The following is a 17,696-nucleotide window of genomic DNA, read 5'->3' as shown; positions in this document are numbered from 1 at the left end:
TGATCCAAATCCTGGGGGAGACCAGAGTCCATGGGGCTATTCTGGGGGCCACTTTGGGAGGGGGGAATCCGTACTGTGACAACTGCCTTTTAGCAAGGCTGAAGCCTGGCAGTGCCCAGGCTGAAGGCTTGGCAAGCAAAGGGGTCGAGCTGGAATTTAACAGAATTGGTTTATTTTCTCTTATTTCTGTTTGTGGCAAGTGGGTCCTAGTTTTCCATTTAGGACAGTGAGATGAAAGTTTCTTTTTCAATAAATGTATTTAATTTCTAGAAAGTGAATTACTTAAAAAAAAAAAAAAAAAAGGAGTTAACTATTACAGAGGCAGCAGGATGAATGACGTGTGGAAGAGGCAGCCCTACCAAGAGGATCATACAAATACTGAAGAGACTCAGCACTGAGGCCAGTTAGTTCCAGGAAAAAAACCAGGAAGGCTCCAGGATTGTACAGACCTTCCATGCCAAGCAGGTGAATCACTGCTCTGACTGGTACTCCACAAGGGGACTGCTGGGCAAATAGACTCACCGCAAATTTTCTGACCAGATGAAACCCAGGGCACAGGGACTTCTGATCTTGACCTGTGCCAGATCTCCAGGGCAGGCCAGGGTGGCCAGGCCTGCTGTGCACACTTGAAAGGCCTCCACCTTAATGTTACCTTTCTTATTGTTTTGGGGGACATGATCACAGTGAAGCCTCAGGAAGGTTCACCAAGTAAAATGCAGAGAAGCCAAAAGAGAGGGAGATGCAGGAAAATGAGGGTAGAAGGAGCTGGAAGACATAAGGAATGGGAATAAAGGGCTGGGAGAGGAGGGGAGAGAGTAACAATGGCATTAACTAAGCACCCACTTTGTGCCAGGCATTGCTGCCCACACCCGACCCGCATGCCTCGCTGAATCCTCACCACAGGATTAGGTTTTGTCATCCTCATCTCCACTTGTACTAAAGGGGTTGTTAAGCTAAGATCCACAGTGGCACCAAGACACAGGACGGGACCCAGTTCTTTTGCTTCAGGGCAAGTAAGAGAACAAATGCTCCTGACAGGCATAGAGGAGAAGCGAGGGCACTCAAACACCAGTCGGACCGATGGCCAAAGAGGAGGGTAGACACTGCCCCGCTTGAGGGCCCCCAGGAGTTTACAAACATCTACAGTGAGATCACAACTCCCGCCTTCCCAGCCCTCATCTCCCGCCACCGCAACCTGGGCACACCGCCCCTCGTTGTCTCCACACGCTCTCACTCCAGGGCCTTCCACTTGCTGTCGCCGTGGCCCTCCCTCCACCGGCTCCGCTCAAATGCCACCTCCTCAGGGAGGCCTCCCAGAACACACACTGAAGGTGGCTTGCCCAGTCCCTAAGCCTCACCTCCTGCTGGCTCAAGTTTCCTTTCTGTCCTGCATGAAGCCAAGGACCCTCATGGCTGGTCCTGTGGCACCCTCTGGGTCCTCAGACCCGGCCTGCCTGCGCTAACATCTGTAGCCAAAGGGCCTGGGACAGGGCTTGGCACGAGGACGGAATCCAACAGAGATTTGGTTAAATAAATAAATACTGCCATCGGCCAGGGCTGCAGACTTAATTCCCCCAAGATTACCGAAGTTTCTGGAGGCCGGGGCCAGATGTCCAGGGGTGAACAGGTAACAGATCAAGACAGCAAGTCTGTCTCTTGTCAAAGGACTGAGCAGTGGGGTGCCTGAGCAGCGCAGTCACTTAGGTGCCCAACTTTCAGTTTCCATTCAAGTCATGAGATCAAGCCCGCATTGGGCTCCTGAGCTCAGCGGGGAGTCTGCCTGGATTCTCTCTCCCTCTCCCTCTGCTGCCTCCCATTTATGTGTGTGTGTGTGTGTGTGTGTGTGTCTCATAAATAAATAAATCTTTAAAAAAAAAAAAGGGGGGGCTGACCAAGACCTGTGGTCAGGAGCGGATGGGGGAGGGGCTTGGAAATCCTCACCCTGTGCAAAAGCAGGCCTCCAGTCACCTTCACCTCTTCAATTCTGCACATGGAAAACCTTCAGAGGAATGAAGATTCCTTCTCTCCCTACTAGCTCTCACTGGCTAAAGAACTGCTGCTTTCAAAACCAAGGCCGAAGTCAGCCTCAGGATGTGCCTCGTGGGACTTGAGTCTCCCCAGGGCACCAGGGGCCCCAAACAGCCTCAGCTCTCTAGAAAAGACCAGCCTGGACCTTCACTCCTTCCCTTGCACTGGACCAGCCCTGGGCGAGAATGAAGGCAGGGTCCCATCTCCGGAGTGACACCAAGACTGGTCACTGCTAAAATGTGCCTAGTAGAAGGAGAGAACGAATGGAGTAGAGAGGAGAGGAAAACGAGCTAAATTCCACCTAGAGGTAAGTGTGAGAAGTGAGAAGGCCTCAGGGAGGCAGGGAGGCTCTTGCTGACGGCAGAAAGGGCATGTCTGGAAGAGGGTACTAGATGTGCAAAGGCCTGGAGGTGCTGCCTCCAAGTAGCTTAGAAGAATGGGAGAAGAGGCCTGGGACCCAGCCTGTGTGCTGGGTATGATCTTCTGGGGAGCTGTGGACAGCGCTTTATAAGACAGTGTAACAGGAGTACCTACATCTCTCACCCACAGTCTCTGAAGACTTCTGCGGGTCTGGCCTTGTGACTAATGTGCTGTGTGACCTTGGGTAAAAATCCCAGACCCTTTCTGGTCTGCGGTTGTCTCATCTTTCAAATGACTGGATGGCTGTGTGACACCCAGATGCAGCATTCTGTAGTTTAGTCAACACACCTCCAGTCTGGCTGCAGAGGTATGCCAGAGCTAGCGTTTGCTGGCTTGGGAACCTGATGGGGATAGTTCCAGGACTTTCGATAAGCAGAATGTTAAACACAACCATTATTTAAAAAATTAAGTTATAGAACTTCATAATTTTTGGAGATTAAAAACAAAGATCTTAAACACTCAAAAATTCATTATTTTACCACATTCTACTATTATCCATACTCTTAAAGTTCTTTTTTTTACATCTACCACACCTGTACTCAGAAATACTTTATCACGAGGGCTACTGCAAACCTCTTCCCAGGGACACCGGGGTGGTTCAGTGGTTGATCCCGGGGCCCTGGGATTGAGTCCTGCATCGGGCTCCCTGCATAGAACCTGCTTCTCCCTCTGCCTGTGTGTCTGCCTCTCTCTGTGTCTCTTATGAATAAATAAATAAAATCTTGAAAAGCTCTGTCAGTGACATGGTGTTTGTCACTCAAAATTAACCAAAGTGGGAATGTTTACACCACAGAAATTGGCAGATGCTATACACCAGGGCTGTTCTCAGGGAGGTGACTGTTAAATACTTACTTTCCAACATCCCATTCTCTCTTACTCCCATAATGCCTGTCCCGTTGGAAAACAGACCCAACCCTTGCAAGACTTTCCCAGAGACCAAAATCTGGCTCAGGGTTGGGGGAGGAAAGGATGTTGGTAGGGAGAAGCCATTATAAACTAAAGGAAATTCACCAGGGCAGCCCAGGGTTTCCTGCACTCACTCATTTTTGGGCCGTGGTCCACATCCAGACTGCATTGTCTACACTATCCAATCCAGTAGCTTCTAACCACATATGGCTATCGAGCACTTGAAATGTGCCTAGTGTAGAACTAAATGTATGACTTTATTCACTTTTAACTAATTTAAATTTTCGGATCCCTGGGTGGCTCAGCGGTTTAACGCCTGCCTTTGGCCCAGGGTGTGATCCTGGAGACCCGGGATCGAGTCCCATATCGGGTTCCCCGCATGGGGCTTGCTTCTCCCTCTGCCTGTGTCTCTGCCTCTCTCTCTCTGTGTTTCTCATGAATAAATAAATAAAATCTTTAATAAATAAATAAATAAAAATTTAAAAAATAAAAACTGACACTCAATTCCATTACCAGGAAACATTTAAGAATATTGATACAACTTTGCATCTACTTTTGTCAGCTGTAAATTTAATGACATCCAAATATAGATTTCTGATGAAGGGGGGATCCCTGAGTGGCTCAGCGGTTTGGCACCTGCCTTCGGCCCAGGGCATCATCCTGGAGTCCCGGGATCGAGTCCCACATTGGGTTCCCCGCATGGGGCCTGCTTCTCCCTCTGCCTGTGTTGTGTCTCTGCTTCTCTCTCTCTGTGTCTCTCATGAATAAATAAATAAAATCTTAAAAAAAAAAAAAAAAAGATTTCTGATGAAAATTTAGTTCCTGAATTGAAATGTGCTAAAAGTGTAAAACACACACATGAGTTGAAGGCTTAGAATGAAAAATGAAGTAAAATATCTTACTATTAATTTTTATATTGATTACAGGTCAAAATAATATTTTTTATATACTAGGTTAAAAAATATTTAAATTAATTTTTTTAATATAGCTGTTAGAAAATTTAAAATTATATTTGTGGCTTACATTACATTTCTACTGGAGAGCGTTGGTCTAGAATATTCTGAGTTGTTTTTCCCCCATTTGATATTCATTTTTTTTTAATATTTTATTTAAGAGAGAGAGAGGGAGACATAGAGAGGCAGAGACACAGAAAGAGAGAGAAGCAGGCTCCATGCAGGGAGCCGCTGAGCCACCCAGGGATCCCCTCCCCCATTTGATATTCAAATACAGAAGTGGGGGCAGCCCGGGTGGCTCAGCGGTTTAGGGCCTGCCTTCAGCCCAGGGCATGATCCTGGAGACCCAGGATTGTGTCCCATGTCGGGCTCCCTGCATGGAGCCTGCTTCTCCCTCTGCCTGTGTCTCTCTCTGCCTCTCTCTGTGTGTCTCTCATGAATAAATAAATAAAATCTTAAAAAAAAAAAAAAAAAAGAAGTGGGTAAAAGAAACTATGAAGGGATTTTGCTAAAACTATAAATTCTGGAAGAAAATGAGCTAATCTTGTCAGATTGTAGGTGGGGTGGTTTGGTGAATGCTCTCCACCCCATTCAGGGGAAAGGTCTGTTGCTGGATCCCAATAGCTCATCCCAAGCCCAAGCCCAAGCCCTGAGAGCAGACCCCAAGTCCAGGACTGGTTTTGCCAAAGACACTATCATGGCAAAAATGGTTCCTAGAGCCACACAGGAGGCCTGGATCCAAGAACCATCATGCAGAAGGAAACACCAAATGCCAGTGTACCTTTCAACCCTGTATCTCGGAACGAGACCTCTCCCTTCCATACTTTTGCACATGCTGCCTATTTAACTCATTCTTCCTTCACCCTATCCCTCTGGAGATATCCCTGCACACTCCTACGCATCCTTCAAGATACAGCTCAAATGTTCCTTTTGTTTTTTGTTATTTTTTTAGGCTTTATTTATTTATTCATGAGAGACACAGAGAGAGAGAGAGGCAGAGACATAAGCAGAGGGAGAAGCAGGCTCCCTGCAGGGAGCCTGATGCAGAACTCAATCCCAGATTACGGGATGACACCCGGAGCTGAGGGCAGACACCCAACTGCTGAACCACCCAGGTGTCCCTCAAATGTTCCTTTTGAAGCCTTTCTAACCAAATCCTGTTTCCCTCTCACAACCTTTTTTCTTAGTGCTTTCTGGCTGACCTCAAAGCTTTTATTCTTGCCCCTTCAAACCTGATTTCTTTATAAAACACAACATGTGGTGCACCCAGGTGGCTCAGTCAGTTAAGTGTCTGCCTTTGGCTCAGGTCATGATCCAGGGGTCCTGGGATCAAGCCCTGCATCAGGCTCTCTGATCAGTGGGGAGCCTGCTTCTCCCTCTGCCTCTGCCTGCTGCTCCTCCTACTTTTGTGTTCTCTCTTCTTCTGTCAAATAAATAGATAAAATCTTAAGAAAATAATTTTAGGGCAGCCTGGGTGGCTCAGCGGTTTAGCACCGCCTTCAGCCCAGGGCCTGATCCTAGAGATCCGCAATCACAGTCCCACGTCAGGCTCCCTACATGGAGCCTGCTCTCCCTCTGCCTTTGTCTCTGCCTCTGTGTGTGTGTGTGTGTGTGTCTCTCATGAATAAATAAGTAAAATCTTTAAAAAAAAATTTTAATAAAATTAAAAAATAAAACACTAGATGTCTCTCCCCATGGAAACTGCCACTAAGTCCCCATTACCTGAAACAGTTCTCAAAGCTAAACAAGCATCAGAGTCATCTAGAGGGCTTTTTAAAACACAGGGCTGCTGGGCCCCACCAAGAGCTTCCAATTCAGCAGATCTGTCTGGGCTAGGACCTACACCTGGCATTTTTCACAGGGGCTGCTGCCACTGGTCTGAGGGCAGTACTTGGAGAACCACTGATCCAAAAAGTTAAGTGCAAACTCTTCACCTTGGCATCTGGAGGCCCTGCACACAATATGTCCTCCAATCACTTACCGCCCTCCTCCTTCCACAGGCTGCCCTGATCCGAGACTACCCATCATCCAAATGCCACAACTTTCATGCCTCCACACCACTGCCCGTGCTGCTCCTTCTGCTGAAGACCCTTTCCCTGTCATCCACTTAATTCTAGCACCTTCTGCCTTGATTTCACACTGTCTAAAACTCAAATCCTCAAGAATGAGGACATGGTACCAACAAGGGTCTACAAAACAACAAATGTAGGGGGTAGGGACAGTTACAAAAGAGGAGGGTAAGAAATAGTTTTGGCCACACTGCAGACCCGGGTAAGAAAGTCCTAGCCTAAAGGCAACTTTGTGTCAGAACATTCTCACATATATATTTAAACAACCTCATGATGGTCACAGCCCAGTTACACACTGTCCTTCTCTCTGTTTTCCAACTCTGCACTTTCTAGCTGCATGGCCTTGGGTGGGAACTTGTTAACCTCTTTGTTGCTCATTTTCATCTGTAAGATGGGGGAAAAGGAACTACCCCGCAGAATGAAAAGTAAATGATATAATCCTAGTAAAATGCAACAGCAAAAGGTCTTGCACAGAGTAAGCTCTAGGTGAACGTTACCTGTGGATCGTATTATCTCGGACCTGGGAAAGTCATGAACTTGGTACCCAGCCACAATCAATAATGAAGACAGACATATAAAAGATGTTTTTCTTAATGAGTACATCATCAGCAGTCCAATAAAGATTGTGTGGGTAGACAGGAGGATGGATGGACAGATAAACAGATGAATGCTGGGTGGGTGTGGTAGTGGGCAGGTAGATGGGAAAACTTTATATAAGACGAAAAGTGGCTCTGTGAGGCTGGCTGAGCAACAGACACTTAAAATGCTTAAAAATTTTCTCACAAAGGTTCACAGACAAGCACACAAAAATGCAAAGAGGCCCATCACAACTTTGTTTATAACAGAAAAAAAAAAAAAAAAAGCAGTGTAAATGCCCAATAACAGAAAGTCACATGGTCAGAAGATGGAATTCTACAAATATGAAAATGCAAGTGTTTCCCCACTGACATGAAAGTTGTTCTTGGGGCACCTGGGTGGCTCAGTGGTTGAGCACCTGCCTTCAGCTCAGGTCATGATCAGGGGTCCTGGGATCGAGTCCTGAATCAGGCTCTGCCAGGAAGCCACTCTTTGTTTGTCTCCCATAAATAAATAAGTAAAATCTTAAAAAAAAAAAAAAAAAAAAAAAAAAAACGTCGTTCTTAATAGACCTTAAATAAATAGGGCACCTGGCTGGTTCAGTTGGTAGAGCATGCAACTCTTAATCTCAGGGTGGTGAGTCCAAGCCCCAAGATGGGTGTAGAGATTACTTTAAAAAAATAGACTTTAAATAAAAAGAGGTAAAAGGTAAAGTAATAAGTATGGTATCAATCCTTTTTTTTTTTAAGATTTTACTTATTTATTCATGAGAGACAGAGAGAGAGTGAGGCAGAGACACAGAGACACGGGCAGAAGGAGAAGCAATAGGCTCCATGCAGGGAACCCGACGTGGGACTCGATCTCAGGCCTCCAGGATCACACCCTGGGCTGAAGGTGGCACTAAACCACTGAGCCACCCGGGCTGCCCTCAATCCTCCTTTTTTTAAAAAAGCCTGTGGATATGGGTATGTATGTGTATGTATTTTTAAAAACCTAGGAAAAGTATGTTCTAAATGTTATTAGTGGCTATCTGGTACAAAAACTCTAATGGTTTTAATCTTTTTTTTCTCTTGTTTTTCTGTATGCTCTCATTTTTCTCTGGTAACTATAGATGTAATATTTAATTTCTTAAAAGAGAACTTTTTTAAAAGCAGCTCCACGAATCAGGACAGAGGAAACACGCAGGCACAGGTGTGTGACTATGAGCAAGCGGGTGTGCCTTCTCTATGCCTGTGTCTTCATCCTGTTCACCACCTCCTGAGGCACCTGGGGATGGTGGGTGAGGAAGGGTTTTGGTATCGGCAGCTAGCAATCAAGTAATGGTGGTTTTATCCCCCCAGTGACATCCAGGAGGTTCCCCAAGGAGATACTCTGAGAGGCAAAGGAAAGTTGGCTTCTATCCAGAATTGAGTGTCAGTGGACAGAGCTCTGGGCAGGGCTAGGGAGGCCACATTCTCACTCCCCTCACACCCTGGCTTCCTTTACTTCTGTGAAATGAAAGGGATAAACTGACAGTGGTTTCTAAACTCTCCTTTAGATTTCTTAAACAGCAGGATTCTTTACTCAAATGAAACACAGATTTCCCCCCATCCAGTGTCAGTAGTCTGTTCGTAAAAAGCAGGCATCCTGTGAAGAAAAAAAAAAAAAAACCTGGGGTCTATTTCCTCGTATTTTTTTTTAAGATTTTATTTATTTATTCATGAGAGATACAGACAGAAATGCAGAAACATAGGCAGAGGGAGAAGCAGGCTCCCTACAGGGAGCTTGATGTGGGACTCGATCCCAGGACCCCGGGATCATGCCCTGAACCGAAGGCAGACACTCAACCACTGAGCCACCCCAGTGCTTCCTCTTCTTTTAAATGGGAAAGATGATCACGAACTACTTATCAACACCAAACTTCCATGAATTTCCTAAAATGTAACTCTATACACATAATAAACTAGCATGGTAGGAAGTCGAATGCTGAAAACATCCCCTGCTGACCACCAAATCACAGTTAACCTTGCTGTGTGCGGCAATGCGGACCCGTGCCCGGGCCAGCTCGCTCTCCCAGCTCCAGCACCACTGGAGGCGCCCAGCCCTGCCGCCCCGCAGCTGCCTCTGCAAAACATCTACATGTGATTCTCACAGTCTCCCAAGAGCATCTAGAATTCACAGGAGACTTTTCCTGCACATGATTTTGTGACAAATGTGGAACTGAGTTTTAGGGACATAAGTATGTTGCTTTACATATAAAAAGAAAACCACTTGCTGAAAAATAGTTTGAACAAACACGTATGTTCTAGGCGGTCTGGGTTTTATCAACTGAGAGGCTTTCATCCTAGAAGAGCGTCCGTCCACAGGACAGGCATTCTACACAGCAGACACATCCTATGAAAACCAGGGGCGCTGCGGAAATTCTCTAGACCAGCTGGGGGGTGATGCTGGGTTTGGAAGGTGGGGCTTGAAGCAGCATCTGCACTATGCACATCAAACTAAGGCTGCTGATGGAGAATGTGCTTAGTGCTGCACTGAAAATAATCCCCACGTAGCAGCCAAAGCAGTGGTATAGTAACGATGCCACTGTTACAAATAATAAAACAGCCAACAGTCACCAAACTCTTAAACCTGCCAGGTACACACCTCTAAGTGCTGATCATGAATTAATTTATTTAATCCCTGTAATAACCACACGAACTATGTTCTATTATTACCCCCATCCTACAGTTGGAAAAACCGAGGCAGTGAGGTTAAGAATACACCTAGGGTTCTCCAACTTGGAAGTGGCAGCTCTGGGACTTGAGGCCCGGCAGGAGAACTTTAGAATTCCTTCCTCCTCCAAACCACTGCCCCTACCTGCAAAAGTGGGGAGGCTCTGTAGAAAGGGAAGGATGGGGGGGGGGCCCAGGGCCCCCTACTTCACCTTTTCCTCCCAAAGCAAACACTAAGGAAGAGCTGAGGACCTCTGAACCAGGCTAGCTCCAGTCTACCGGGCCACAAGGACCAAGAGGGGGCAGGCAGGTGGCTCTTACCCACAGCTTCCCATCGTAGTAGTAGGCTCCCAGGAGCTTCACAATGTAGGGGTGGTCACAGGTGGCCAGGATGTCGATCTCTACCGTGTAATCCTCCAGCTCCTCCTCACTCTTGGTCTCAATGACTTTGGCGGCAGCCAAAGCACCTGTCTCCTTGTTCTTGGCCTGCAAAGGGGAGACAAAGAAGGTCAACAAGGCCTGCCTGGCAGGAAACTGGAAGCCAGCTCGGAGAGGCCCGCGGGAATGCCAACACAGCCCAGAGGTCCGGATGGGGACCGCAAGGCCAAACAGGGGATCCGCTGTTCTTACCAATGGCTAGTGCTGCTCAGCACGTCAGTGCAGGGGGCATGTGTGAGAAACAGTGTTCAGCATTTCCTAATAATCATGTTTTTTAACATGATCCCATACTACAGGATGAGTAAAAATATAAGAATAGCATAGCTCTACAAACACCATGGAAAGACTGCTCAGTAAGAGATCCAAGTCACTGAACAATGAAGTGGTAGGATACTTTTTTCTATAAAAAATGGAAAATTGGGATCCCTGGGTGGCGCAGCGGTTTGGCGCCTGCCTTTGGCCCAGGGTGCGATCCTGGAGACCTGGGATCGAACCCCACATCAAGCTCCTGGTGCATGGAGCCTGCTTCTCCCTCTGCCTATGTCTCTGCCTCTCTCTCTCTCTCTCTCTCTATCATAAATAAATAAAAATTTAAAAAAAGAATGGAAAATTTAAAAAAATGGAAAACTGCTTTCATAAATGCTCACGACTACATGTAAGTGCATAGAAAACTCTGGAAACATGCTGCCTGATAGCAGGCTAGGAAGGCACCTAAAATGGGGAGAGATAGGGCTCTTTGCATATTGTTTAAAAACACTAATAGGAAAGTTTCATACATTTATTTGCATCATTTCCCATACGTTAAAAGTAAAATGAACAAGGGCTTTAAGTACCCAGCAACTGTAGCAGAACGGTGCGTTCTTGATGCATTTCACCAGTATAACAAGTTTACTTGATGAAAAAGAGGGAGAGAGGGATCCCTGAGTGGCTCAGCGGTTTAGCGCCTGCCTTTGGTCCAGGGTGTGATCCTGGAGTCCCGGGATGGAGTCCCACATCAGGCTCCCTGCATGGAGCCTGCTTCTCCCTCTGCCTGTGTCTCTGCTTCTCTCTCTCTCTCTCTCTCTCTCTGTCTTTAATGAATAAATAAATCAGTAAAATAAAAATAAAAATAAAAGAACGGAAAGCAAGGATTTGAGAAGGTGTCTGTCCATCCATGTTTATGGGAGCACTATCCACAAAAGCCAAAAGGTGTGAACAAGCCAGATCTCCACTCACGGGTGAATGGAGAAACAAGTGGTAAAATTCAGCCTTAAAAAGGAAGGGAGGGATACCTGAGTGGCTCAGTGGTTGAGCAACTGCCTTCAGCTCAGGTCGTGATCCCTGGGTCCTGGGATCGAGTCCTGCGTCAAACTCCTGCCAGGGAGCCTGCTTCTCCCCCTGCCTCTGTCTCTGCCTCTCTCTGTGTCTTTCATGAATAAATAAAATCTTTTAAAAAATCATCAATTTTATGTTATGCATATTTTACCACAATTTTAAAAACTGAGAGCAAGAGAAAAATAATCATGTAAGTGGGTACAAGCAACTCCAGCCACGAGCAGCTGGTGTCCAAGAAAAGGGAGGAGAACCCACAAGCCCTGTGGGCCTCAAGGGCTGCTGGGAGCATTCGCCCACTGTGCTGTGTGGGGCTTGGGTTTTCAGAGAGCACGCTTGCCTACAACATGGGCCCAAAAAGCAGGCCACTCGTCTAGAACTTTGGAATCGCAATCCATGGGAAAGAATGGGGAAAATGAGCTGCTCTGGACTTCGTAAGCAGCCGTTAGCGTCCACTGCAGTGCGTTCCTGAGGACAGCTTTACATGCCACTCACCACCTTCACCAACTCTGCAACCTGACCTACTGGAAATGGTGACGGCCCAGCTGCTTCTGCATGCCTAGAACCCCATGAAGGACAATAGGTATTCACATCACCTCATATGACACCAGTTCTGGGCATCTTAGTGCCCCCATTCTATAGGCTCGGAGAGGGGGCATGGCTGGAACTAGTGTGATGGCACCAGAATCTGAATCTAGGTCCTCTAACTTCCAAGACTCTGTGTACTTTCCACTGCTGTTACTAGGTCTCCCTGTCATCTCCAGAACTCAGAAGTCTCTACCTAAAACCAAATGCCAACAGCCACCTAGGAATGCTCCCAGGCCAGCTCTGTACAAGGCCACCCTCCCATGCAGAGACCGAGCAGGGGCGCCTGGGGGGCCCAGTCTGTTAAGCAGAGACATAGCAACCCTGCCCCTGGCCTCAAGGTGCCAGTGACTAGAAAGCATGCTTATAGGAGGAAGGGAACTGAGAAGGGGTGTCAATCCTCACCAGAGAACCTTCTGGAAGGGAGTGAGGCCAGTAGCCAATTTTTACACTCATTTGTAAATTTATTCTCAGTTTAGGTAACTGTTTCTATTAACTGAGCTGCAAAGTCACCAGGCCCCTTCACAGCGACAACAATCATCTCCTACTGATCAAGGTCACTGGTCTATACTTCAACATGTGCTAACTCATTTATCTCTTCAAGCACCCTACAAGGTCGGTGCTGTTACTACCTTGTGCACAGATGAGGAGACTGAAGCAGAGTCCCCAGCAACACAGGAGACAGGGCTGGTCTGGACCCCCACCCACCCTGCCCCCACACCGCCCCTTCCACACCAGGCCTGGGAGTCCGGTGCAGAGGAGGGAATCTCACGTGGGGCCATTCCTCAGGGTCAGTCCTGGTGCTGGAACTCACCGGCTCACTCGCCCTGTCTGAGGGGGGGCCTCTCCCCTATACTCGGTTTTGAAAACTTGTTGAGAACACCTGAGAGAGGGCAGCCCCAGTGGCGCAGCGGTTTAGCGCCGCCTGAGCCCGGGGCGTGATCCTGGAGACCTGGGATCGAGTCCCACGTCGGGCTCCCTGCATGGAGCCTGCTTCTCCCTCTGCCTGTGTCTCTGCCTCTCTCTCTCTCTCTCTGCATCTCTATGAATAAATAAATTAAAAAAAAAAAAAAGAACACCTGAGAGAGTCATGAATCAGCCATTGGGCACTAGTGCTCTCGTGATCACTCCTTCCCTCACACAGATTATGTACCTGCCCTTTCATTTCTGGTAATGTTGATTTTCAAGTGTCCAGTGAGAGCACCATGTGGGTAAGGGTTTACCCACTGCACAACACTCCCACCCCTCCTCCTCTCCAAACCCAGAAGAGGAGGTAAGGCCTGCTCTGCTCCTTTACTGGGTGAACACAGCACCCACCCCGACCGTGCTCTCCCGACCCCCAGCCAGAGCAGCACGCGGGGACAGAGCGAACGGGCATAGGCCACCCCCTCAAGCATTCACCTTTCACTCCTGAGAGGTGGGAAATGAGGCTGCACGTCACCTCCTCCTGGGTTTCCCTAAAAGAGTATCTTCTCCCCAAAGTGGGGCTGTTTCCTAGGAGTTCACAAAACCAGCCTTGCCCATCCCCCTGAAAGGCAGCATTGACCACAGGGCTGGGCCTCCAGCTGGGCGCCAGTGTCAACACTGAGCAACACCCGCTGCCCAGCACCTCACTTAGATTACAGAGCCCAGAGCTTGCCAGAAAGGGGCTAGCTGGCAGCAATCGTGGTGCCTAAGGTCACTTGGCCAAAATCAAATTCTTTAAAAGCCTGGTTGAGGCAGCTATCTGCTCACCTGGATGTCAGAGGAAGCTATAGTGGCTGATGATAAACACAGCTAACATCACCTGAACACTCACTGTGTGCCCAGACGGGCCTTAAATAGGATTTCTCACTCCATCCTCCATCCAGCCCTTGGAGATAAGTATTAGGATTCCCAACTTACAGATGAGAAAATAGAGATTTAGGGAGACAGGCAGGCGGTAATAGCAGATCCAAATGCAAGCCCACCTTGCTCAAAGAACCTAAGCTCCAAATCTCTTCCCAACCAGCCCCTCTTGGTGAGCACTCAGGGTTCTTTGCTCCATCTCCCACTTCTAAAGATAATGAAGATCACAACCAACAATGTGCTTGACAGCTGCTAAGTACTAAACGTACCAAAATTTAATCCACCCATAAGCTAGTAAGGCAGGTGTCAGCCATCATGCCCATTTCCCAGATTAGCAGACTGAGGCTCCAAGTGATATGAGGACCCACCCAGGACTGTGAGCTGTGGTGGTCTCCTGACCCCTGAGTCCAGTGTTCTCCTCACTACACTAGGCTGCCAGGAATCAGCTCATTCCCTATCCATTCATTCAACCAGTATTCACTGAGTTCATGTTACAGGTGAGGCACTTGTCCAGTGAACAAGACAGCTTCTGCCTAGAAGGAGCACTGGTGGTGGGAATCATTGCCCTCCCATGACAAAATTCACCTTTCCTGATTTTTCTTCAGTGAACCCGCGCTCATTCCCAGTCTCTAAAATGCAATGGAGCAGATTCCACCTCCATTCTAGAAGTAGGTGGGTGACTCGAACGGGTTAATTAGAACATGACTGGCTCAGAAAGAAGAATGTGATCATGCTAGCCAATGAGATCCAAGCTCAGAACAGTAGCAGAGCAGCCTGAGGCTGCCCCAACCCTGCTTTATGCTAGCCTCCAGCACTGAGGCAGCAGGCCTGGAGCTGCTGGGACATGTGCTTACAAGCAGAGCTGGAAAATGAAACTGGCTGAAGCCACGGAGCCTAAAAAGGGCACAAGAGGACACTGTATGATCCCCTCAATTAATTTTTATACCAGGGAAGTACTATTAAGAGCCTCATTTTATATGTAAGAAAACTGATGCTCAGAAAAGTGAAGTCATTTGCTCAAGGACACACAACAGGTCAATAACATGGCTGGGAGTTGAATTCAGGCCTATGTGGCTTCAGTGTCCATGTGCTCACCACTCTGCCCAAGGTCAAATTCTTCAAAGATGCTGTCTGGGCCTCAGTTTCCCCCTCGTACAGTAGAAGGATGGGGACATGATGCTCAAGCTCCCTCCATGGTCAGACGAGAGGGCATCTTGGGGAGTGGGTGGGTCTGGAAAACTAAGGGTGACCCTAGTGGACGGGGTACCTGTGGGAGTTGACAGGCAAGGAGTCACATCAAGAACAAGTGGCTGTCTGTGGCCTCTGACGTCCATCTCTCCCACTGGCTAAGGCAAGGCTGGGGTCTAGCAAAGGACGGGGGGAGCCCCCGCCCAGCCCTCCACTGCTGGCTGGCAGTGACTAACGCCTCAGCCCACACCCTTGAGAGCAGACACACAGTGGCCACTTGTGTTTACTGGCCCAGGCACCTCTGTAGGAACAATCTTCCCCCTTGTGCGGCCCAGCCTGGAGGAGGTGGGGACAACCCTCCCAGCAGAGAGCCCTGCCCCACCCAAGGGGCCCCGGCCAGTCCAGTCAGGGGCCAGGGGCTTTCTAAAAGTCAACCACAGAGCAGCAGCTGGTGGGGACAACCCCCAGGCCCACCCCTTCCCTCCCAGCTGCAGGCTGATCACTGTGTCCCTGTCTCCTCCTCCAAGGCAAGAGCTGTATCACAGAATCCAGAGATGAGAAAGAACATTAACCACCACTCCTACACCCCAACTCCCCACCCCCTCTGCAGATGAGGAAACCGAGTCCACAAAAGTGAATGCAGTGACCAGGGTGCAATCCAGGACAGCTGCCTTTTCCCTGCTTGTAGATTCACAATTCTCCTTTGTCTTGGCAACTGCTTCTCCCTCTTGGTACAAGGGATTCACAAGGGACTGAGTCCATCTGGTCCTAGGGCACGGCCCAAGCCCAGCCATACATTCCTGGCCCTCTCAGCCATAGTCAGTGGTTCACACTTGCATAAGGGATCCAAGGCAGGCCCAACAGGGTTGTATCTGGGTGGTTCTGGGTTAGTTTGGGGTTTTTGGGTTAAGTTATCAGTAAAGCAGCTTTTTTTTCTTTCTCTGGTGTTGCTAAACTAGTAGAATGAAAGGCTGGAGAGTCTTACAGTCCATGTGGCCAATCCCTCAGAGACTGCCTGAGGATGAAACCCTGATAAAGAAAACGACCCACAAATGCAGAAGGGCAAATGATGAAGTCTGTGGACACCTAGAGCCAGCTATTCCTAAAGACAGGATGTGTCCTTAGACTTTTTAGGGACATGAGCCAATAAACCCCCTTCTGGACTCTGTCACTTGCCACCAAAAAGTAAGTTTGGCATCTCTGGGGGCATGCCAGCAGAGAACAGACATCTATGGAGGTACATCACCACAAGAAACACATGCAACAAGGGCCACTTTAAAAAGAATCACCAAGACCAACCAAGTGACCTTCACTGAGGCCTCTCAGAGGACCTAACTGATAATCTAGGACACAAAGACCCAAGTAGAAAACATGGTTACTAACGGGCCACAGGCAATAGAAACCAGGGGATTCTTCTGCCACAAGGATCTTCTTCCAAGAAAGTAGGCATTTATATTTATGAAATTTTTTAAAAATGAGGAATAATGGGAACCTCCAGTGTTGGTGACAAAACGGGTGCTAAAATGGGTACGTTCATTACCGGCAACAATATCCAGATTCGATCTTCTAAAGACAAAATTGGCAATAGGTTTTTAAAGCCTCTTATCCCTCATTCCTAAGAATTTAAGGCCAGGAAATTCAAATAAAGACAATAAAAGAAACGTACTAGGACCATGTTGTTCAGTAGTCCAGAGCAACAGCCAAAAAATCTAAGTAAGGGAAGCCTGGGTGGCTTAGCAGTTGAGCATCCGCCTTTGGCTCAGATCGTGATCCCACCTCAGGTCCTAAACCGGAGATCCTGAGATCAAATGCTGCATCAAGCTTCCTGCAGGGAACCTGCCTCTCTCTCTCTGCCTATGCCTCTGTCTCTGTGTGTCTCATGAATAAATAAATAAGATCTACAAAAAAAAAAAGCAAATAATCTAAATATTCAACAGTAAGACAATGGTCAACTTAGTGGGATATTAAGTAACCCTTTAAAATAATAAATCAGGGATCTCTGGGTGGCGCAGCGGTTTGGCGCCTGCCTTTGGCCCAGGGCGCGATCCTGGAGACCTGGGATCGAATCCCACATCAGGCTCCTGGTGCATGGAGCCTGCTTCTCCCTCTGCCTATGTCTCTGCCTCTCTCTCTCTCTCTCTGTGACTATCATAAATAAATAAAAATAAAAATAAAAATAAAAATAAAATAAAATAAAATAAAAAATCAGAGGACAATATAGTAATGAGGAAAATAATTAAGCCGTAATAGTCAACGAAGCAGGATAATAAAACTGTTGCTAAGCTAGAACTTTGGGGGAAATTGTGGGTACCTACAAATAAGGAGGACCTGAAGACACAGCCTAAGGAATCCAAGTGGTTTATGAAAGTTAATTTCAGGGCAGCCCAGTGGCTCAGCGCCGCCTTCAGCCCAGGGCCTGATCCTAGAGACCTGAGATCGAGTCCCACATCGGGCTCCCTGCATGGAGCCTGCCTCTCTCTCTCTCTGTGTGTGTCTCTCATGAATAAAATCTCAAAAAAAAAAAAAAAAAGTTAATTTCACTCAATGACATCTGACAATTATCCACAGGGGACCCAGCAAGGACAGACAGGGGTACAGTACCCAGAAGTGCCTACTTTATCTTGACCTTATCCTGAATATATCCAGGGATGGGCACCCGTCCTCCCAGGAACCCACTGAGCTGTGCTGTCCAATGTAGCAGC

General features: G+C 47.7%; 1 protein-coding gene across 2 annotated transcripts in view; it reads right to left on the bottom strand.

Annotated features, from left to right (window-relative positions):
- The window catches only part of STK10 (serine/threonine kinase 10), a 112,044-nt gene that overhangs the window by 77,117 nt on the left and 17,231 nt on the right, over nucleotides 1-17,696 (bottom strand). For both annotated transcript variants that reach the window (XM_072824140.1, XM_072824139.1), the window contains exon 2: nucleotides 9,967-10,131. In XM_072824140.1, coding sequence (XP_072680241.1) covers nucleotides 9,967-10,131 — 165 coding nt within the window. The remainder of the gene's footprint in view (nucleotides 1-9,966; nucleotides 10,132-17,696) is intronic.

The sequence above is a fragment of the Canis lupus genome, chromosome 4 (assembly GCF_048164855.1).
Source record: "Canis lupus baileyi chromosome 4, mCanLup2.hap1, whole genome shotgun sequence".
NCBI classification, from domain to species: Eukaryota; Metazoa; Chordata; class Mammalia; order Carnivora; family Canidae; genus Canis; species Canis lupus.
This window is presented reverse-complemented; position numbering and strand designations above follow the sequence as displayed.